The 25,491-nt window shown below is 45.3% G+C and overlaps 1 protein-coding gene across 2 annotated transcripts in view; it reads left to right on the forward strand.

Moving 5' to 3' along the window:
* The first annotated feature begins 669 nt into the window (after nucleotides 1-669).
* camk2a (calcium/calmodulin-dependent protein kinase II alpha) overlaps nucleotides 670-25,491 on the forward strand; it is a 51,543-nt gene continuing 26,721 nt past the window's right edge. For both annotated transcript variants that reach the window (XM_049592690.1, XM_049592691.1), the window contains exons 1-3: nucleotides 670-1,073; nucleotides 5,327-5,421; nucleotides 22,704-22,763. In XM_049592690.1, the coding sequence (XP_049448647.1) occupies nucleotides 1,012-1,073; nucleotides 5,327-5,421; nucleotides 22,704-22,763 (217 nt within the window). In that variant the 5' untranslated portion in view covers nucleotides 670-1,011. The remainder of the gene's footprint in view (nucleotides 1,074-5,326; nucleotides 5,422-22,703; nucleotides 22,764-25,491) is intronic.

A 25,491-nucleotide genomic window follows, 5' to 3' on the forward strand; every position in this document is an offset into this window, starting at 1 on the left:
AATATTTACAGCGTCATCAGCATTAACAGCAGTAATATTTACAGCGTCATCAGCATTAACAGTAGTAATATTTACAGCATTATCAGCATTAACAGCAGTAATATTTACAGCATTATCAGCATTAACAGCAGTAATATTTACAGCATTATCAGCATTAACAGTAGTAATATTTACAGTGGTATCAGCATTAACAGCAGTAATATTTACAGCATTATCAGCATTAACAGCAGTAATATTTACAGCATTATCAGCATTAACAGCAGTAATATTTACAGCGTCATCAGCATTAACAGTAGTAATATTTACAGCGTCATCAGCATTAACAGTAGTAATATTTACAGCATTATCAGCATTAACAGTAGTAATATTTACAGTGGTATCAGCATTAACAGTAGTAATATTTACAGCATTATCAGCATTAACAGTAGTAATATTTACAGTGTGAAGTATTTTAGTTCCTGAATAATCTCGGGGAACTGGCAGTGTTTGCAGTCTTACTTTCCAGCACAGACAGAGAGATGTAGTTACCATGGTGACCGTGTGTGTGTGTGTGTGTGTGTGTGTGTGTGTGCGTGCGTGCGTGCATGCGTGTGTGTGTGTGTGTCCTGGCCTGTGATTGGCTGACGGAGGGGAGTGGGCGGGCAGGTTGAGCGTCTGAAAGCGTCACCGTGTCTCTGTCTCTCCCACAGATCAGGACAGAGAGACAGAGAGACGCAGCTCCTCACTGCTCTCTCCATCATCCCTCCATCTTCTTCTTCTTCTTCTTCTTCCTCCTCTTCCTCTTCCTCCTCCTCCTTTTCCTCCTCCTCTTCCTCTCCTCCATCCAGAACCAGAAACTCTTCTCTTTCTTCTCATCTCTCTGTCTCCTCCATCCTCAGACAGACACACACACACACACACAGACACACAGACAGCTCCAACTCTTGGCCTCCATCATCATCACCACCACCATCATCATCCTCAGAGGAAGACGGACAGGGAGCCCCCTGACCCTCGCCCCGCCGGGTCGCCATGGCAACGGTCATCTGCACTCGTTTTACCGAAGAGTATCAGCTGTACGAAGAGCTGGGCAAGTAAGTATCATCATCATCATCCTCATCAGCATCTTCATCAGTTTTCACACTGAGCGTCAGCTGGAACTCTTATTATTATTAATATTATTAATTTATTTTAGTGCTAGTTTGATATTATTTATTCTGTTGTTTCAAGTTATGTATTCAAATTAATAATTACTTTTTAATATCTTTCAGTCAAATTCATTTTTTATATTATATTTCATAATTTTATTTAGATATATTTGTGTAAAATATTTATGTATTTTATGTAAACTTTATATCTATATGATTATATATTATTATTTTTGATTTTTTAATATATTTTTTATTTAAATTGTTTTATTTGTTCTAATTATTATTACAACATATAACAATTTAAAAATTAATATTTTCTTGCATTTATTTCACTAAATTATTGTCAGTTGTAAATGACCACCTTTATTTTTTATATATTTTGCATATATTCTTAATTATAACTATTACAGTGAGACTTAATAAGATGCATTCATTTATTATTATTGATTTAAATCTGTTTGGTTTCAGTGATATTAATAATTAATGTGTTATTGATTTAGTTGATCAGTTTCTGATCAATGATGGTGAACGGATGGATGGACTAATAGACAGATAGATATATGGATGGATGGAAGGATGAGTGTGTCACCTCTCTGACCCCATCCCACTCACTGCCCACCCACACACACACACACACACACACACACACACACACAGATAATGCCAGGTCTCTTACATAATGTGATGGTGGGTGGCAGAATAGCAGAATACAGCTTTCAGAAGACTCACAGAAGCCTTCTGTAAAAACTCAGCTTCAGTTCCAAGGATGAAAACCACCAGCAGGAAATCATCGTTTAGATTTTATGACCAATATCTATGTTTATTGATCACATGACAGCGTTTTCATCTCGTCATTAAAGTTGAAGTTGTTGTGAGAAAAAGATCATGTTCTGACTTTTAGTCCAAAAACACTCAATCCTACATTTCCCATAATGCACCTGCCTGAGAAACAGACACCTCAAACTACCCACCTCCAGCTTGTAACAAAGTGATGACATCACTGTGATATCACCAGACCAGTAATACCAGTAGTAGTCTTAGTACAGCACCAGTATCAGTCACAGTATTAGCAGTCAAAGGGACAGCAGCAGTAGTCATGGTCGTAACACTGAGGTTTATTGTTGTATTAGCGACAGCAGTAACAGCACTACTAATATTTCCAGCAGCAGTGCCAGCAGTCGTGGTCGCAGTAGTATCAGTAATATTTGCAGCAGCAGTAGAACTCGCAGTAGTATTTGCAGTACTAGCGTTGTCAGGAGTAGTAGTTGTAATATCCGCAGTAGCTGTAGCAGCGCCAGTAGTCGTAATAATATTTGCAGCAGCAGTAAAATTAGCATTAGTGTTAGCATTAGCTGTAGCAGTTTTCAGTAGAAGCAGCAGTGTTGGTAATATCAGTAAAGTTTGCAGTAGTAAAAGCTAAATGCTAACATCAGCATGCTAACACGCTCACAGTGACGACGCTAACATGCTAACGTTCAGCAGGTAAAATGTTCATCGTCTTAGGTTAGCGTGTTAGCTTTAGCATCGCCTAACTATCTGTGAACCCAGAGACCAGCTGAGGCAGATGAACGTCATTGGTTCTGTAGGTTTTAGTCATAAATCAAAAACACATGAACACGTTGACCTGATGATGGCGCTACAGGAAAAGTCAAAGGATCATTAAAGTTGTTACAGTTCATCATTAGGGGAGCGTAAAGGATGAACCACGTTATCACAGTCCAGCAGATGTAAAGATATTTAGATGGACAGACTTTTCCCAGGTTCTATGTTCCCCGCTTACCACCCAAAAAGGTTCAATTCAATTCAATTTTATTTATAAAGCCCAATATCACAAATCACAATTTGCCTCACAGGGCTTTACAGCATACGACATCCCTCTGTCCTTATGACCCTCACAGCTGATCAGGAAAAACTCCCCAAAAAACCCTTTAACGGGGAAAAAATGGTAGAAACCTCAGGAAGAGCAACTGAGGAGGGATCCCTCTTCCAGGACGGACAGACGTGCAATAGATGTCGTACAGAACAGATCAACATGATAAATTAACAGTAATCCATATGACACAATGAGACAGAGAGAGAGAGAGAGAGAGAGAGAGAGAGATGCAGGTAATGACAGTATCTTACAACAACATTAATGAAAGTAATAATATTATAGTTATAGTTCTGGCTACTGTGGTACAATATGTTCAAAGTATGTATTAATATCTGGCAGTATACATGTGTGACAATAGTCATATGTGTATAATAACAGTAGAAGTATGACTAATGACTAATGATGGCAGCAGCAGCAGGAGGCATCTGGCAGGACCACGGCAGCAGCACAACCACACACGTCACGCTGTCCAGGCACCACTGTGATATGAGTTAATCTGAGAGACAGTGGAGCACAAAGGCTCCGGAGAAGAAGCCGAGTTAGTGACATGCAGAATGGCCGAGTTAGCAAGATGCAGTAATAGAATACGAGAGAGAGAGAGAGAGAGAGAGAGAGAGAGAGAGAGAAGAAGAAGAGAAGGTGCCCGGTGTATTATAGGGGCGTCCTCCGGCAGACTAGGCCAAAGTCAGCCTAACTAGGGGCTGGTACAGGACAAGCCTGAGCCAGCCCTAACTATAAGCTTTATCAAAGAGGAAAGTCTTAAGTCTAGTCTTAAATGTGGAGACGGTGTCTGCCTCCCGGACCGTAACAGGAAGATGATTCCACAGGAGAGGAGCCTGATAGCTGAAGGCTCTGGCTCCTGATCTACTTTTGGAGACTTTAGGGACCACGAGTAACCCTGCGTTCTCAGAGCGCAGTGTTCTGGTGGGATAATATGGCACTATGAGCTCTCTAAGATATGACGGAGCTTGACCATTTAGAGCTTTATAAGTTAACAGTAGGATTTTAAATTCAATTCTGGATTTTACAGGGAGCCAGTGCAGAGAAGCTAAAACAGGAGAGATATGATCTCGTTTCTTAGTTCCTGTTAGTACACGTGCTGCTGCATTCTGAATTAGCTAGAGAGTTTTTAAGGACTTACTAGAGCTACCTGATAATAGAGAGTTACAGTAATCCAGCCTTGAGGTAACAAAAGCGTGGACCAATTTTTCTGCATCTTTTCGGGTCAGGATAGGCCTAATTTTCGCAATATTACGCAGATGAAAAAATGCAGTCTGTGAGGTTTGTTTTAAATGAGAATTAAAAGACAAATCTTGATCAAATGTTACTCAGAGGTTTCTTACGGTAGTGCTAGAGGCCAGAGCAATGCCATCTAGAGAAACTATGTCATCAGATAAAGAGTCTCTGAGTTGTTTGGGGCCAAGAACAATAACTTCAGTTTTGTCTGAATTTAACATCAGGAAATTGGTGCTCATCCAAGTTTTTATGTCCTTAAGGCAATTATGGAGTTTAGTTAATTGATTACTTTCTTCTGGCTTCATTGATAAATACAACTGAGTATCATCCGCATAACAATGGAAATGTATAGAGTGATTTCTAATGATGTTACCTAAAGGAAGCATATATAGAGTAAATAGGATTGGTCCGAGCACAGAACCTTGCGGAACTCCAAAACAAACTTTGGTACGTAAGGACGATTCATTATGAACGTGAACAAACTGAAAACGATCAGATAAATAAGATTTAAACCAGCTTAGTGCAGAACCTTTTAGGCCAATTAAGTGTTCCAGTCTCTGCAGTAGAATTTGATGGTCAACAAAAAGGGTTCTATGTTTCCTGCCTGGTTGAGCGGGAAACATAGAACCTTTTTTGCAGGGTTAAGTGGGGAACATAGAACCCGAGAAACATAGAACCCGAGAAACATATATACGCTCCCGTTTTAGCTGCACGAACGCAGCGCAGGATGTTTCTGAAACCAACATTAAACAGAAAGAAGTCGTATATTTGTATCATTTAATCTTTAGGACAACGTTAGCTAACAACTTTATCAACGAGAATCACGTCTCGTTATAACAGAAAATATTTTGTGATAACTCGAAAAATATCTTCTTATAACAAAAATATCTTGTAACTTCAAACATATCTTTTTTTCATTATTATTATTATTATTTTTTTTTTTTTTTTTTTTTTTTCAAAAAATCACTTTATAACAGGAAAATAACAAAATTGTATAACTTGGAAAAACTATCTCGTTGAAATAAGACCATGTTCTGGATTTGTTACTGTGGCTCCAGCTGACTGGTTCCTCCTGTTGCGTTTCCAGGGGAGCATTTTCAGTGGTGCGGCGCTGTGTGAAGGTGCTGTCGGGTCAGGAGTACGCCGCCAAGATCATCAACACCAAGAAACTTTCTGCCAGAGGTGAGGACCTGAAGGAGGACTGCAGGCATTTACACATCAACACACACATGTATAAAGCACAGTAACACAGATGATGTCAGAGCATCTGGAGCCTCAGGTTTTATATGGAAATGGTGGTCCAAACTTAATGTAACCTGTAGTGTCTGTGGGGGGGCGGGGGTCCTGGGCTATGTTGATAAGACCAGATAGAAAGAACGGGAAATGTCACAGGGGGACATTTCAGTTTGTGTTCAGGGTGGGAAGGTCCTTAAGGTTCCTTAGGTTCCTGATGATAAACAGGTCTATAAGGGTTCTCAGGGTCTTGATGATATACAGGTCCTGGAGGGTCCTCAGGGATCTGGTGGCATATGTTTCTTGCGGGGTCCTCAGGGTCCTAAAGATGTACAGGTCCGGGAGGCTTCTAAGGGTCCTGGAGGCGTACAGATCCCATAGGGTTCTCACAGTCCTGGAGTCTTGCAGGTCCAGAATGGTCTTGAAAACATCAGGTCCTGGAGGGTCCTTGGTATCCTGATGATATACAGGCCTTTAATGGTCCTCAGGGTTTTGGTGGCATACAGGTCCTGGAGGGTCTTAGCAACATACAGGTCCTGGAAACATACAGGTCTTTAAGGGACCTTAGGATGCTGATGATATACAGGTCTTGGAGGGTCCTCAGGGTCCTGGAGTCTTGCAGATCCAGAAGGGTCCTCAGGTTCTTGAACAGGGTCTGCTGTCCGTCCTTGTCCTTGGCGGTGGCAGCAGGGTACCAGGTGGTGATGGAGGAGGTGCTCCATCATGGTCTTTGGCAGGTTGAACGTCTTCAGCTGCTGCTGAGGTTTTTGATGGAGGAGCTGAGGTTCAGCTCCCAGCTGAGGTCCTGACTGATGATGGAGGAAGTGGAAGGAACCACAGGGTGATGGAGGCTCCACTGTCTTCAGAGCGTTCAGCTCCAGGTGGTTCTGTCCCCACCATGTCACCAGGTGGTCATTATCCGAGTTGTAGGCGGACTCATCCCCACCTGAGATGAGTCCAGTCAGGGTGGAGTTGTCCCTGAACTCCAGGAGCTTGGCAGACTGATGACTTGAGGAGCAGCTGTTGGTGTTCAGAGAGAAGAGCGCCATGTTTCTGATGGTACGAGAGTCAGAGATGTGTTTCTGAAGCTCCACAGGTTCACTCAGTGTCCTGGTCCAGACCGGTGGGAGCAGTCTGTGCAGTCCGTAACGATCCTCCAGAACTTCACTGGTCCACAGTGTAAATGTCGTCACAGCAGGTTTACAGAGCTTTGACTTTTGCCTGTACGCAGGACGCAGGCGGACCATGACGTGGTCCGAGTGTCCCGGTGCAGCAGGTGGATGGCGTCATTGGCTCCACTGACTGTAACGCAGATCCAAAACATTCTCCTCTCTGGTCCAACATTTAATGAACTGTCTGTTTGGGAGTTCATGGCTGACGTTACCTTTATTTAAGTCGCCGAGGACAATGGCGGGTCTGGGTGTGTCTGTCCCAAACACAGTATCTGGTCAGGGAGCATACGCTGAACGTCCTCCATGTTGGTGTTTGAATATAAACTCTGATCAGGGTGAATGAAGTGAACTCAGGAGGAAGTAGAAAGGTTTACAGTTGCTGTGTGATCACTGTCACAGTTACATCAATCAGATTGATCCGCCGTGTGGTGATCTGCTCTGAACATCATGGATCCACACAATCACGTCTCTGTGATGCACAAAACAGATGATGAAGAAAAGTTGGTCCCACTAGTTGCACAGTAAACTCACGTCAAAGAAATATCTCCAGTAACAGTGTTTGAAGTCGGCGGCGGCAGAGAGCGGCCTGTTTTCCTTTCCTCTGGCGTTTTACTGCATGAATCAAAGACGAGAGCACCTTTGATGAGACGCTGCGATGATTCAACAGATGATGAGAGAAACCTGCTGGAGTTGTTTCCTGATGTTCATGAACTCGTCTCTGGTCAAAGAGCTTCAGGTACCTCAGCAGAAAACAAGACAGAACAACACACAGCAGCATGCTGAGGCAGCCATCTTCTCATCACATGGTGTCAGACAGAATGACGTTAACGGAAATGAATACTACGCTCTGATGGCACTGGTGTTGATCGACAGCATATGAAGTGTTAAACACAGAATAATAAGAAGTGCACGTCTCAGACAGGATGGTGGTCTCTCTTGAGGATCCTGAACATACACACATGTTGCGTTCAAATGTAACTCGTGTTTAAGACACAGGAAGTTGTGTACATAATGTCGTAACCTCGGAGCTCTCTGAAAATTTCCACTTACGGGGTGATGAATATTATCATCAAGGGGACATTTCTATGGTCACTTCTTGTGAAAACAGTCAACACGACCTCAGCTGAGCACAGCATAAATATACGTGGACGATGCGCTGACTGTGTCAGCCTGTCGCAGCAATGCGTCAGCGTCGCCGCCATTTTGGAGAGAGCGAGACTGGCCTGTAAACAAGTGACAATAAACAGAGGAGCTGCTGTTTTCTACGTAAAAAGACCTGACATTTCTCAACTGATTTCAATGAGCAGAAAATAAAGTTTTGTCTCCAGTTAATTATAATCTGATATTTAGTCTGTGATGACTGCTGGACGCTCGGCAGAGAGGTCTGTGTTTCTGACGTGGTCTGAAAAAATTCATCATCATGAGGAATTATAAAAACTAAAGTTTGTCAAACATGGATTTGTCTTATTGTCCTTAGTTATCCTACTTATGGAGACGTCACTTTAGATATAATTTAATGGGGAAGTAGACAGCTTTTCAACTAGCTAGCATGCTAGCTTGCTAACACTGTCTGTTAATCAACAACTCCTCGATCATAACAGAATATAATATTAGTAACTGTCACCACTGATCATCTTAGAAAGGCATGTCCTCTGTTTAAATCATCAAACACACAATGGGTCATAGACGTTTGTATCTGGCTGCCAGCTGTTAGCTAATGTTAGCACGCTAGCTAGCATAGTTATTATGCTAACATTAGCTACCCTTTCCTTTCCCTGTTATCAGACAGCAACAAATTATACAAATTAAAGACAGAGCAGGTTTTCTTTTGGTGTCTATTCTTAAATGATTAATGGTGACCGTTAATAAACAGACAGCGTTAGCTAGCTAGTTATTAAGTTGTGTACTTCGACATTAAATTATATTCTCTAGTGACGTCTCTGCAAAGTACTAACTAATGAAAATAAGACAAATCCATGTTTGTCTGATGTGAGTTTTTATAATTCCTTATGATGATGAATAATTAATTACTCCATTTGAATAATTCAGTTCTTGTCAGTCTGACACGCCGGCAGTTATCACAGACAAAATATCCAGATTAGAATTAACTGGAGACTGAAGAAAGAAATATAAATGTCGTAGTGACATTTATCCAGAAGAGCAGCTGCTCCTGTTCCCAGTTTACAGACCAGTCTGGCTCTCTCTCCAATGTGGCGGTGACAGTCCAGCAGTTTTATATCTATGATCCTGACCACCAGACATGTGCAAAAAAAAGACACCTGTAGAGACCTGTAAACACCTGTAGAGACACCTGTAAACACCTGTAGAGACACCTGTAGAGATACCTGTAGACACCTGTAGAGATACCTGTAGAGACACCTGTAGACACCTGTAAACACCTGTAGACACCTGTAGAGATACCTGTAGACACCTGTAGAGACATCTGTAGAGACACCTGTACACACCTGTAGAAATACCTGTAGAGACACCTGTATACACCTGTAGAAATACCTGTAGTGACACCTGTAGAGACACCTGTAGAAATACCTGTAGAGACATCTGTAGAAACACCTGTAGAGACACCTGTAGAAACACCTGTAGAGACACCTGTAGAGACCTGTAGAGACACCTGTAGAGACCTGTAGAGACACGTGTAGACACCCGTAGAGGCACCTGTAGAGACACCTGTAGACACCTGTAGAGACAGCTGTAGAGACCTGTAGAGACACCTGTAGAGACAGCTGTAGAGACACCCATAGAGACACCTGTGTAGACACCTATAGAGACACCTGTAGAGACACCTGTAGACACCTATAGAGACACCTGTAGAGACACCTGTGTAGACACCTATAGAGACACCTGTAGAGACACCTGTGTAGACACCTATAGAGACACCTGTAGACACCTGTAGACACCCGTAGAGACACTTGTAGAGACACCTGTAGAGACACCTGTAGAAACACCTGTAGAGGCACCTGTAGACACCTGTAGAGACACCTGTAGACACCCGTAGAAACACCTGTAGATACCTGTAGAGATACCTGTAGAGACACCTGTAGAGACACCTATATAAACACCTGTAGAGACACCTGTAGAGATACCTGTAGACACCTGTAGAGACACTTGTAGAGATACCTGTAGAGACACCTGTAGAGACACCTGTAGACACCTGTAGAGACACTTGTAGAGATACCTGTAGAGACACCTGTAGACACCTGTAGAGACACCTGTAGACATCTGTAGAGACACCTGTAGACACCTGTAGACACCTGTAGAGACACCTGTAGAGACACCTGTAGACATCTGTAGAGACACCTGTAGACATCTGTAGAGACACCTGTAGACACCTGTAGAGACACCTGTAGACATCTGTAGAGACACCTGTAGACACCTGTAGAGACACCTGTAGACATCTGTAGAGACACCTGTAGAGATCTGTAGAGACACCTGTAGACACCTGTAGACACCTGTAGAGACACCTGTAGAGACACCTGTAGAGACACCTGTAGACACCTGTAGAGACACCTCTAGACACCTGTAGACACCTGTAGACACCTGTAGAGACACCTGTAGAGACACCTGTAGAGACACCTGTAGACACCTGTAGAGACACCTCTAGACACCTGTAGACACCTGTAGAGACACCTGTAGACACCTATAGACACCTGTAGAGACACCTGTAGAGACCTGTAGAGACACCTATAGATACCTGTAGACACTTGTAGAGACACCTGTAGACACCTGTAGAGACACCTGTAGACACCTGTAGACATCTGTAGAGACATCTGTAGAGACACCTGTAGATACCTGTAGAGACACCTGTAGACACCTGTAGAAACACATGTAGAGACACCTGTAGAAACACCTGTAGAGACACCTGTAGAGACACTTGTAGAGATACCTGTAGAGACACCTGTAGACACCTGTAGACATCTGTAGAGGCACCTGTAGAGACACCTGTAGACACCTGTAGAAACACATGTAGAGACACCTGTAGAAACACCTGTAGAGACCTGTAGAAACACCTGTAGACATCTGTAGAGACATCTGTAGAGACACCTGTAGAGACACCTGTAGAAACACCTGTAGAGACACCTGTAGACACTTGTAGAGACACCTGTAGACACCTGTAGAAACACCTGTAGAGGCACCTGTAGACATCTGTAGAGACATCTGTAGAGACACCTGTAGAGACACCTGTAGACACCTGTAGAGACACCTGTAGAGACACCTGTAGACACCTGTAGAGACACCTGTAGAGATACCTGTAGACACCTGTAGAGACACCTGTAGAGACACCTGTAGAGATACCTGTAGACACCTGTAGAGATACCTGTAGACACCTGTAGAGACACCTGTAGAGACACCTGTAGACACCTGTAGACACCTGTAGAAACACCTGTAGAAACACCTGTAGAGACACCTGTAGAGACACCTGTAGAGACACCTGTAGACACCTGTAGACACCTGTAGAAACACCTGTAGAAACACCTGTAGAGACACCTGTAGAGACAGCTGTGGACGGTGCAGCATGCAGCTGTGTGTTGACTCCAGCTGATAACGAGGGGTTAAATCAAACAGCAGATGTGTTGATGTGCAGTGTTTGTTCAGTTTGTCTCCGTCTCTTTGTTTCTCCATTTCTGTACAAAAAAATAAATTCAGATCACTATTCTGGTTTGAGATTTCTCTCGGTTGCTTAGCAACACCTTGTAAAGTTGACAGAGAAGTGTGTGTGACATCACTGCAGAAAACCAACTCATGTTAGTCGATAATAATAATGATAAAAAATAATCCAAAAAATACAACACTGTGTTCACTTGTTAACGCTCTGCACTAATTATTACAGGCTTTGTGATTTATTGATTATTTTTATGATTAGTTTATCTTGTCTGATCGATTCTCAAATAGTTTGTAACTATTATTGTTACATACCATTATTTGAAATAAAGAAATGATAATAATAATAATAATATGGTGATGATGATGACGATGATGATGAAGAGGTTGTGATAATATCTGTGTAATAAATAGAAGGATGAAGAGGGACCATGTTTCACTCCTTCACACCCTCATTAAGTTCATGTGTTGGTGGCAGACCTCCTCCTCATGTTCACATCTAACCAGACTCTAATTACACGATTCATGATGATGATGATGATGATGATGTTTCCTGCTGCAGAGGTACAATCACAGAGCAGCGGGTTAACGAGGGGACGGCGGCTGAATCACAGCAATCGTCTTTAATACATTCACACAGTCAAACAGCATCAAATGTTCTTTAAACCAACAACAGCCTCCACCTCCGTCTGTGTTTGTTCTCCATCACTGACTCTGAGTGTGTGTGTGTGTGTGTGTGTGTGTGTGTGTGTGTGTGTGTGTGTGTATTTGAAGTTTGTGCAGCTCTTTGATTCATTTCAGTCACATTTCTTTGATTCCTCAGATTTCCTTTATGGCTTTCATCTTTCATTAAATATAAATATATATGTGTGTATTTATCACAGTGTGTGTGTGTGTGTGTGTGTATTGTGTATACACTGTAGTTGTGTGTGTGTGTGTGTGTGTGTGTGTGTGTGTGTATTGTGTATACACTGTAGTTGTGTGTGTGTGTGTGTGTGTGTGTGTGTGTGTGTGTGTTGTTGCGGAGCGGTGAAGTGAAGGCGTGTGTGTTCCAGCCTTCAGAGCTTCAGAGCTGCTGCTCAGTTGGAAACCTTCCTCAGCAGATTGTCTCTTGGCTGTCGGACACTCGTCACCTCGCCGACTCTCTGCTGTTCCATCAGCTGCAGCTCAAACTGAGCTCAGATCAGATCTGCTGCCCCGCTCGACTCCACCACAGAGCTGCAGCTGAGCCGGGATCAGACCCACCGCTGTCAGGACAAACGCAATGTGAACTCCCAGTATTACGGTCCTGTTCCACTTGTTCAGACCCTGAGCACCAGTACAGCAGACCCACCAGTAAAGCAGACTGGACACCAATACATCAGACTGGATACCAGTACATCAGACTGGACACCAATACATCAGACTGGATACCAGTACATCAGACTGGATACCAGTACATCAGACTGGATACCAGTACATCAGACCCACCAGTAAAGCAGACTGGATACCAGTACATCAGACTGGACACCAGTAAAGCAGACTGGACACCAGTACATCAGACTGGACACCAGTACATCAGACTGGATACCAGTACATCAGACCCACCAGTAAAGCAGACTGGATACCAATACATCAGACTGCACACCAGTAAAGCAGACTGGACACCAGTACATCAGACTGGACACCAGTGCAGCAGACTTGGCACCAGTACATCAGACTGCACACCAGTACATCAGACTGGACACCAGTACATCAGACTGGACACCAGTACATCATACTGGACACCAGTACATCAGACTGGACACCAGTACATCAGACTGGACACCAGTACATCAGACTGGACACCAGTAAAGCAGACTAAATGCCAGTACATCAGACTGGACACCAGTAAAGCAGACTAGACACCAGTACATCAGACTGGATACCAGTACATCAGACTGGACACCAGTACAGCAGCCTGGACACCAGTACATCAGACTGGACACCAGTACATCAGACTGGACACCAGTACATCAGACTGGACACCAGTACAGCAGACTGGACACCAGTACATCAGACCCACCAGTACATCAGACTGGATACCAGTACATCAGACTGGATACCAGTACATCAGTCCCACCAGTACAGCAGACTGGATACCAGTACATCAGATTGGACACCAGTACATCAGATTGGACACCAGTACATCAGACTAGATACCAGTACATCAGACTGCACACCAGTACATCAGACTGGATGCCAGTACATCAGACTGCACACCAGTACATCAGACTGGACACCAGTACATCAGACTGGACACCAGTACATCAGACTGGACACCAGTACATCAGACTGGATACCAGTACATCAGACTGGACACCAGTACATCAGACTGGATACCAGTAAAGCAGACTGGACACCAGTAAAGCAGACTAGATGCCAGTACATCAGACTGGACACCAGTACATCAGACTGGACACCAGTACATCAGACTGGACACCAGTACTTTTGACCCACCAGTAAAGCACACTGGACACCAGTACAGCAGACTGAATACCAGTATATCAGACCCACTAGTACAGCAGACTGGACACCAGTACATCAGACTGGATACCAGTACATCAGACTGGATACCAGTAAAGCAGACTAGATGCCAGTACATCAGACTGGACACCAGTACATCAGACTGGACACCAGTACATCAGACTGGACACCAGTACATCAGACTGGACACCAGTACAGCAGACTGAATACCAGTATATCAGACCCACTAGTACAGCAGACTGGACACCAGTACATCAGACTGGATACCAGTACATCAGACTGGATACCAGTACATCAGAATGGACACCAGTACATCAGACTGGACACCAGTACTTTTGACCCACCAGTAAAGCACACTGGACACCAGTACAGCAGACTGAATGCCAGTATATCAGACTGGACACCAGTATAGCAGACTGGACACCAGTACATCAGACCCACCAGTACAGCAGACTGGATACCAGTACATCAGACTGGACACCAGTACATCAGACTGGACACCAGTATAGCAGACTGGACACCAGTACATCAGACCCACCAGTACAGCAGACTGGATACCAGTACATCAGTCCCACCAGTACAGCAGACTGGATACCAGTAAAGCAGACTGGACACCAGTACATCAGACTGCACACCAGTACAGCAGACTGGACACCAGTACATCAGACCCACCAGTACAGCAGACTGGATACCAGTACATCAGTCCCACCAGTACATCAGACTGGATACCAGTAAAGCAGACTGGACACCAGTACATCAGACTGCACACCAGTACAGCAGACTGGACACCAGTAAAGCAGACTGGATACCAGTACATCAGACTGGACACCAGTACATCAGACCCACCAGTACAGTAGACTGCACACCAGTACATCAGACTGGATACCAGTACAGCAGACTGGACACCAGTACATCAGACTGCACACCAGTACAGCAGACTGGACACCAGTAAAGCAGACTGGATACCAGTACATCAGACCCACCAGTACAGTAGACTGCACACCAGTACAGCAGACTGGACACCAGTAAAGCAGACTGGATACCAGTATATCAGACCCACCAGTACATCAGACTGGACACCAGTACATCAGACTGCACACCAGTACATCAGACTGGACACCAGTACATCAGACTGCACACCAGTACATCAGACTGCACACCAGTACATCAGACTGGATACCAGTACATCAGACTGGACACCAGTACATCAGACTGGACACCAGTACATCAGACTGGACACCAGTACATCAGACTGGATACCAGTACATCAGACTGGACACCAGTACATCAGACTGGACACCAGTACATCAGACTGGACACCAGTACATCAGACTGGATACCAGTACATCAGACTGGATACCAGTACATCAGACTGGACACCAGTACATCAGACTGGACACCAGTACAGCAGACTGGACACCAATACATCAGACTGGACACCAGTACAGCAGACTGGACACCAGTACATCAGACTGGACACCAGTACAGCAGACTGGACACCAGTACATCAGACTGGACACCAGTACATCAGACTGGACACCAGTACAGCAGACTGGACACCAGTAAAGCAGACTGGATACCAGTAAAGCAGACTGGACACCAGTACATCAGACTGGACACCAGTACATCAGACTGCACACCAGTACATCAGACTGGACACCAGTACATCAGACTGCACACCAGTACATCAGACTGGACACCAGTACATCAGACTGCACACCAGTACATCAGACTGGACACCAGTACATCAGACTGCACACCAGTACATCAGACCCACCAGTACAGTAGACTGCACACCAGTACATCAGACTGGATACCAGTAAAGCAGACTGGATACCAGTACATCAGACCCACCAGTACAGTAGACTGCACACCAGTACATCAGACTGGATACCAGTACATCAGACTGGACACCAGTACATCAGACTGGATACCAGTACATCAGACTGGACACCAGTACATCAGACTGCACACCAGTACATCAGACTGGACACCAGTACATCAGACTGGACACCAGTAAAGCAGACTGGATACCAGTATATCAGACTGGACGCCAGTACATCAGACTGGACACCAGTACATCAGACTGGACACCAGTACATCAGACTGGACACCAGTACATCAGACTGCACACCAGTACATCAGACTGGACACCAGTACATCAGACTGGACACCAGTACATCAGACTGGATACCAGTACATCAGACTGGACACCAGTACATCAGACTGCACACCAGTACATCAGACTGGACACCAGTACATCAGACTGGACACCAGTACATCAGACTGGACACCAGTACATCAGACCCACCAGTACATCAGACTGCACACCAGTACATCAGACTGGACACCAGTACATCAGACTGGACACCAGTACATCAGACTGCACACCAGTACATCAGACTGGACACCAGTACATCAGACTGGACACCAGTACATCAGACCCACCAGTACAGCAGACTGGACACCAGTACATCAGACTGGACACCAGTACAGCAGACTGGACACCAGTACATCAGACTGGATACCAGTACAGCAGACTGGACACCAGTACATCAGACCCACCAGTACAGTAGACTGCACACCAGTACATCAGACTGGACACCAGTACATCAGACTGGATACCAGTACAGCAGACTGGACACCAGTACATCAGACTGGATACCAGTACAGCAGACTGGACACCAGTACATCAGACCCACCAGTACAGTAGACTGCACACCAGTACATCAGACTGGACACCAGTACATCAGACTGGATACCAGTACATCAGACTGGACACCAGTACATCAGACTGGATACCAGTACATCAGACTGGACACCAGTACATCAGACTGGATACCAGTACATCAGACTGGATACCAGTACATCAGACTGGACACCAGTACATCAGACTGGACACCAGTACATCAGACTGGACACCAGTACATCAGACTGCACACCAGTACATCAGACTGCACACCAGTACATCAGACTGGACACCAGTACATCAGACTGGATACCAGTACATCAGACTGGACACCAGTACATCAGACTGGATACCAGTACAGCAGACTGGACACCAGTACATCAGACTGCACACCAGTACAGTAGACTGCACACCAGTACATCAGACTGGATACCAGTACAGCAGACTGGACACCAGTACATCAGACTGCACACCAGTACAGCAGACTGGACACCAGTAAAGCAGACTGGATACCAGTACATCAGACTGGACACCAGTACATCAGACCCACCAGTACATCAGACTGGATACCAGTACAGTAGACTGGACACCAGTAAAGCAGACTGGATACCAGTACAGCAGACTGGACACCAGTACATCAGACTGCACACCAGTACAGTAGACTGGACACCAGTAAAGCAGACTGGATACCAGTAAAGCAGACTGGACACCAGTACATCAGACTGCACACCAGTACAGCAGACTGGACACCAGTACATCAGACTGGACACCAGTACAGCAGACTGGACACCAGTACATCAGACTGCACACCAGTACATCAGACTGGACACCAGTACATCAGACTGGATACCAGTACATCAGACCCACCAGTACAGTAGACTGCACACCAGTACATCAGACTGGATACCAGTAAAGCAGACTGGATACCAGTACATCAGACCCACCAGTACAGTAGACTGCACACCAGTACATCAGACTGGATACCAGTACAGCAGACTGGACACCAGTACATCAGACTGGATACCAGTACAGCAGACTGGACACCAGTACATCAGACTGCACACCAGTACAGCAGACTGGACACCAGTACAGCAGACTGGACACCAGTAAAGCAGACTGGATACCAGTACATCAGACCCACCAGTACAGTAGACTGCACACCAGTACATCAGACTGGATACCAGTACAGCAGACTGGACACCAGTACATCAGACTGCACACCAGTACAGCAGACTGGACACCAGTACAGCAGACTGGACACCAGTACATCAGACTGGATACCAGTACAGCAGACTGGACACCAGTACATCAGACTGCACACCAGTACAGCAGACTGGACACCAGTACAGCAGACTGGACACCAGTAAAGCAGACTGGATACCAGTACATCAGACCCACCAGTACAGTAGACTGCACACCAGTACATCAGACTGGATACCAGTACAGCAGACTGGACACCAGTACATCAGACTGCACACCAGTACAGCAGACTGGACACCAGTACAGCAGACTGGACACCAGTACATCAGACCCACCAGTACAGCAGACTGGACACCAGTACATCAGACTGGACACCAGTACAGCAGACTGGACACCAGTACATCAGACTGGATACCAGTACAGCAGACTGGACACCAGTACATCAGACTGCACACCAGTACAGCAGACTGGACACCAGTAAAGCAGACTGGATACCAGTACATCAGACTGGACACCAGTACATCAGACTGGACACCAGTACAGCAGACTGGACACCAGTAAAGCAGACTGGATACCAGTACATCAGACTGGACACCAGTACATCAGACCCACCAGTACAGCAGACTGGATACCAGTACATCAGACCCACCAGTACATCAGACTGCACACCAGTACAGCAGACTGGATACCAGTACATCAGACCCACCAGTACAGTAGACTGCACACCAGTACATCAGACTGGATACCAGTACAGCAGACTGGACACCAGTACATCAGACTGCACACCAGTACAGCAGACTGGACACCAGTACATCAGACTGGATACCAGTACAGCAGACTGGACACCAGTACATCAGACCCACCAGTACAGTAGACTGCACACCAGTACAGCAGACTGGACACCAGTACATCAGACTGGACACCAGTACATCAGACCCACCAGTACAGCAGACTGGATACCAGTACATCAGACCCACCAGTACATCAGACTGCACACCAGTAAAGCAGACTTGACACCAGTACATCAGACTGGACACCAGTAAAGCAGACTGGACACCAGTACATCAGACTGGATACCAGTAAAGCAGACTGGATACCAGTACATCAGACCCACCAGTACATCAGACTGCACACCAGTAAAGCAGACTTGACACCAGTACATCAGACTGGACACCAGTACAGCAGACTGCACACCAATACATCAGACTGGACACCAGTACATCACAATGGACACCAGTACAGCAGACTGGATACCAGTACAGCAGACTGGACACCAGTACAGCAGACTGGACACCAGTACATCAGAATGGATACCAGTATATCAGACCCACCAGTACATCAGAATGGATACCAGTACATCAGACTGGACACCAGTATATCAGACCCACCAGTACATCAGACTGGACACCAGTACATCAGACTGGACACCAGCACAGCAGACTGGACACCAGTACATCAGACTGGATACCAGTACATCAGACTGGACACCAGTACAGCAGACTGGACACCAGTACAGCAGACCCACCAGTACAGACTGGATACCAGTACATCAGCCTGGTTACCAGTACATCAGCCTGGACACCAGTAAAGCAGACTGGTTACCAGTACATCAGACTGGACACCAGTAAAGCAGACTGGTTACCAGTACATCAGACTGGACACCAGTAAAGCAGACTGGTTACCAGTACATCAGTCAGTCAATCAGTGCAAATACGCCCGTACGTGAACACACATATGTCCGTACGTGAACACACATATGTCCGTACGTGAACACACACATGCCCGTAAGTGAACACACACATGCCCGTAAGTGAACACACATGCCCGTATGTGAACACACATTCGACCGTAAGTAAACACACATACGAACATACGTAAACACAAATACGACCGTACGTGAACACACATACGACCGTATGTGAACACACATACTACCGTAAGTGAACACACACATGCCCGTAAGTGAACACACATACGCCCGTATGTGAACACACATTCGACCGTAAGTAAACACACATACGAACATACGTAAACACAAATACGACCGTACGTGAACACACATACGACCGTATGTGAACACACATACTACCGTACGTGAACACACATATGCCCGTAAGTAAACACACATACGAACGTACATAAAGACAAATACAACCGTACGTGAACACACATGCCCGTAAGTGAACACACATACGCCCGTACGTGAACACACATACGCCCGTAAGTGAACACACATTCGACCGTAAGTGAACACACATGCCCGTAAGTGAACACACATGCCCGTACGTGAACACACATGCCCGTAAGTGAACACACATACGACCGTACGTGAACACACATGCCCGTAAGTGAACACACATACGCCCGTACGTGAACACACATACGCCCGTACGTGAACACACATTCGACCGTAAGTGAACACACATGCCCGTAAGTGAACACACATACGCCCGTACGTGAACACACATGCCCGTAAGTGAACACACATACGACCGTACGTGAACACACATACGCCCGTAAGTGAACACACATACGCCCGTACGTGAACACACATGCCCGTAAGTGAACACACATACGACCGTACGTGAACACACATATGCCCGTAAGTGAACACACATACGACCGTACGTGAACACACATACGCCCGTAAGTAAACACACATACGAACATACGTAAACACAAATACGACCGTACGTGAACACACATACGACCGTATGTGAACACACATATGCCCGTAATTGAACACACATACGACTGTACGTGAACACACATACGACCATACATGAACACACATACTACCGTACGTGAACACACATATGCCCGTAAGTAAACACACATACGAACGTACGTAAAGACAAATACAACCGTACGTGAACACACATACGACGTATGTGAACACATATATGCCCGTAAGTGAACACACATACGCCCGTAAGTGAACACACATACGACTGTACGTGAACACACATACGACCGTACGTGAACACACATACGCCCGTAAGTGAACACACATACGCCCTTAAGTGAACACACATACGCCCTTAAGTGAACACACATACGACCGTAAGTGAACACACATACGACCGTACGTGAACACACATACGCCCGTAAGTGAACACACATACGCCCTTAAGTGAACACACATACGCCCGTAAGTGAACACACATACGCCCTTAAGTGAACACACATACGCCCGTAAGTGAACACACATACGACCGTACGTGAACACACATACGACTGTACGTGAACACACATACGCCCGTAAGTGAACACACATACGACCGTAAGTGAACACACATACGACCGTACGTGAACACACATACGACCGTACGTGAACACACATACGACGTATGTGAACACATATACGCCCTTAAGTGAACACACATACGACCGTAAGTGAACACACATACGACCGTACATGAACACACATACGCCCGTAAGTGAACACACATACGCCCTTAAGTGAACACACATACGCCCGTAAGTGAACACACATACGACCGTACGTGAACACACATACGACCGTACGTGAACACACATACGCCCGTAAGTGAACACACATACGCCCGTAAGTGAACACACATACGACCGTAAGTGAACACACATACGACCGTACGTGAACACACATACGACCGTACGTGAACACACATACGACGTATGTGAACACATATATGCCCGTAAGTGAACACACATACGACCGTACGTGAACACACATACGCCCGTAAGTGAACACACATACGACCGTACGTGAACACACATACGACCGTACGTGAACACACATACGACCGTAAGTGAACACACATACGACCGTACGTGAACACACATACGACCGTACGTGAACACACATACGACCGTACGTGAACACACATGCCCGTAAGTGAACACACATACGACCGTACGTGAACACACATACGCCCGTAAGTGAACACACATACGACCGTACGTGAACACACATACGACCGTACGTGAACACACATACGACCGTACGTGAACACACATACGACGTATGTGAACACATATATGCCCGTAAGTGAACACACATACGACCGTACGTGAACACACATACGACCGTACGTGAACACACAAGTGAACACACATATGACGTATGTGAACACATATATGCCCGTAAGTGAACACACATACGCCCGTACGTGAACACACATACGACCGTACGTGAACACACAAGTGAACACACACATGACGTATGTGAACACATATATGCCCGTAAGTGAACACACATACGACCGTAAGTGAACACACATACGCCCGTACGTGAACACACATACGACCGTACGTGAACACACATACGACCGTATGTGAACACACATATGCCCGTATGTGAACACACATATGACCGTACGTGAACACACATACGACCGTACGTGAACACACATACGACCGTACGTGAACACACACACCTTTATTAAAACATTTTCACTGAAGTTTTTGTATTGATCCCTGATGATGAAGATGAAGATGAAGGTGATGATGACCCATCACAGAGGACCACTGATTGATTAACATACAGTACAGAAACATGTACATTTCAGACATGACAGTTGGTCTCTCTGGTATGTCCCGCCCCTCCTCCACTGTGATTGGACATCTGGGTAAAAGGTGATTGTGAACAGACGCTCAGCGGCTCGTCACGCTGCGGCCGTCTGTCTCAGAATATAAATACACAAAGAGTTAACTCAACACGCCGACCTCAGAAAGAACTGGAGGCGGAGCTGTCGCTGCAGCTGCACTCTGCGCCGTCTTCAACGTGTTGTTCTTCCTTTGACATTTAACAGCAGGCTGGAACACCTGTGGGCATACACGCTGCCCCGTCAGGTCCAGAAGAAGTGCATCATGGGTACCTACAGTACTGGACAACAGCCAGTAACAGCACGTTTTCAGCATTTTGGCACTGACATGGTGCTGATGTATTAGTTCTCCTGACATACACACAGGCACATTAGCATATGTGCTAATGTTAGCATCAGTACCTGTGATCAGTGATCAATACCTGTGTGATCAATGTGTGATCAGTGTGTTTGTGTTTTCAGATCATCAGAAGTTGGACCGTGAAGCTCGAATCTGTCGTTTACTGAAGCACCCCAACATTGGTGAGTACTTCGTACAGGTCAGGGCCGGCCCCAGACATCTGGGGGCCTCCCAGTAACAGTCACATGACACTAAACCAACAGGTGTGTGTACTGTGGAAATAGACATGAGAACAGACTGAAGCTGAGCTGTCAGCACAGACTGTCTTTAATCATCTGAGTCTGAGTCTGAATCTGAATCTGACTACATGTTCCTGCTGTCAGTGCTGCTGCAGAGACATCTACTGTTTCTTCTACTTTTATTAAAACTAGCTCTCCTCGTACCGCTACTGCTGTTACTGTGTGTACAGTTACTGAGTGTGTACTACTCTGTGCTGTTTGGCTGAGGATAAGGATGATGATGATAAATTATGGAAGTGTTGGTGTTACTAACGGCAACCAGAGTATAATTACTAATTGATGAGGAGGTGTAATCACCGTGGAGACGAGTTCTTCCTCCTCCTCCTCCTCCTCCTCACTGATCTCTGATCAGCTGCTATAACACAGCGCTCACTGCAGTGCACGTACAAACAACACACAGTAAAGATACTCAGTAATACACATCAGCTGTCTGACTGTGTGCTGTAGTGGAGTAAGTGTACTCAGTAATATTCCACCGCTGGCTGTGCCACAGAATCTGTGATCAGAATCTGTTTTAACACTGATCAGTGCTGAGAGGCTGACAATAACCAGGAGACACACTTCCTGTGTTTCCTTCACAATAAAAGCCTGACAGTTCTGTTTCCTTCATTAGACTGATTTTTAAGGACTACACACATTAACTAACATCACTGTGAATGTCTCGGTGTTTATTTTCAGCTGTAATTCTTTGGAGAGAGATTTTTAAAAACAGTAAAACATGAGTTAATGAATACATCAGACACGTTCAGGGTTCAGTCGATGTAGACGATGATCATCATGGAGGTCTGGATGAAACGTTAAAAGCTGCAGTCGTAATCAGTAAACCGGAGTCACGATGATAAACACATGACCCACTCAGCTCAGAGCTGTGAGACAATACTACAGACCAGGGACCAGGACAGGAACATGTCACATTTAACTGGTCACCATCACTTTGGTGGCGTCTGCCAACAGTCCGTGCACATCTGTTTGGCAGCTGCGTGAGAAGTGTACGATATTCTACCTTCACTTTCTGTGTAACGTGTAACGTCACCTCAGACAGCATCAGCAGAACCTGAACTGTTCAGACAAACTTTAACCGAAACAAGTGTCAAACAAGTTAAGGTCAAGTTAACACTGCTCTGCTTACAGAGCTAACGTCAGTTGGCTAACGTAAGTGATCTAATGTAGGTAACATAAGTGGGCTAATGTAGCTCACACTGTTAAACTAATGTAGCTAATGCTAGTGGGCCAATATGGCTAACGTTATTGGACTAACATAGTCAACACTAGTGGGCCAGTGTAGCTAACATAGTTGAACTAATGTGGCCAACATAAGTGGGCCACAGTAGCCTACGTCATCGGACTAACATAGCTAATGTTATTGGGCTAATGTAGCTAACATAAGTGGGCCACAGTAGCCTACGTCATCGGACTAACATAGCTAATGTTATTGGGCTAATGTAGCTAACATAAGTGGGCCACAGTAGCCTACGTCATCGGACTAACATAGCTAATGTTATTGGGCTAACGTAGATAACATGAGTGGGCCAAAGAAGCTTAGGTAGCTTAGGTAATTGAAGTAATGGAGGTGAAATATGTGGGCTAATGTAGCAAATGTAATTGGACTTATGTAGCTAACTTTGATGGGCAAATGTAGCTAATGTTAGAGGGCAGGCGTAGCTAACATAAATCAGCTAATGTAGCTAATGTCAGTGGGCTGACATAGCTAGCATCATTGGACTAATGTAGCTAACATTAGCTGGCCAGTGTAGCTAATATTTACTGGGCCAATATAGTTAACATTAGTGGGCTAACATAGCAAATAATAGTGGGCCAACATAGCTCACACTCTGGGACTAATGTAGCTAATGTAAGTGAGCAAACTTCGCTAACATTATTGGACTAACATAGTTACTGTACTGTCATGTTATTGGGCTAATGTAGCTAGCATAAGTGGGCCAATGTCTATTTTTTTGTGATGTGTCCTGCACCGTTTGCCCCAGTTTTGGCTGATTCAGCATGTTGAATCGGTGTCGGTGGAGTCTGCTGGTATTTTGGTTCTTCGTTGCACCCTTACTTGTAATCAAGCTTCTGCAGCAGCTTCCTGCTTTGTCCTGTTGCTCTTCCTGTTTCCCTTTTTAAATAACGACAACAAACGACTGCCGTCTGCAGGTGTGGAGTTATTTCCTGTCAGCAGGAGCAGAACGGACGTGATGGTTGGCCATCAGCTGTGCAATTTTGGGCCGAGGGGATTGAGGTCATGATTGACAGCTGTGTGTGCCAATCAATGTGCTCGCCTACAACTGTGCTGCTTGCGATTGGTCGGAGGAGTGTTTGTGCGGGGACTCGATACAGGCAGAGATTGCTACTGCACAGACTCTGGCTTCAAATGACGTCAGCACAAGGCAGCAGCAGCTGTATTCAGGATATTCTGGCTCCAGTTCTGTAGTTCGGGGCTGAGTGGGGAGACTTGTTTTAATGTTTCTGTTTATTAAAGTACTGATTGGAGGTGGAGCCTGTCCGGCAGGTGTCAGAGCGTGGGATCAGATGAGGAAGTGATGCGGAGCTGCTCAGTGTCTGTCTGACACTTTGTTTCTGTGAAATCAAACAGTTTGTTCTTCAGACAGAC

Source organism: Epinephelus fuscoguttatus, linkage group LG12 (assembly GCF_011397635.1).
Source record: "Epinephelus fuscoguttatus linkage group LG12, E.fuscoguttatus.final_Chr_v1".
Classification (NCBI taxonomy): Eukaryota; Metazoa; Chordata; class Actinopteri; order Perciformes; family Serranidae; genus Epinephelus; species Epinephelus fuscoguttatus.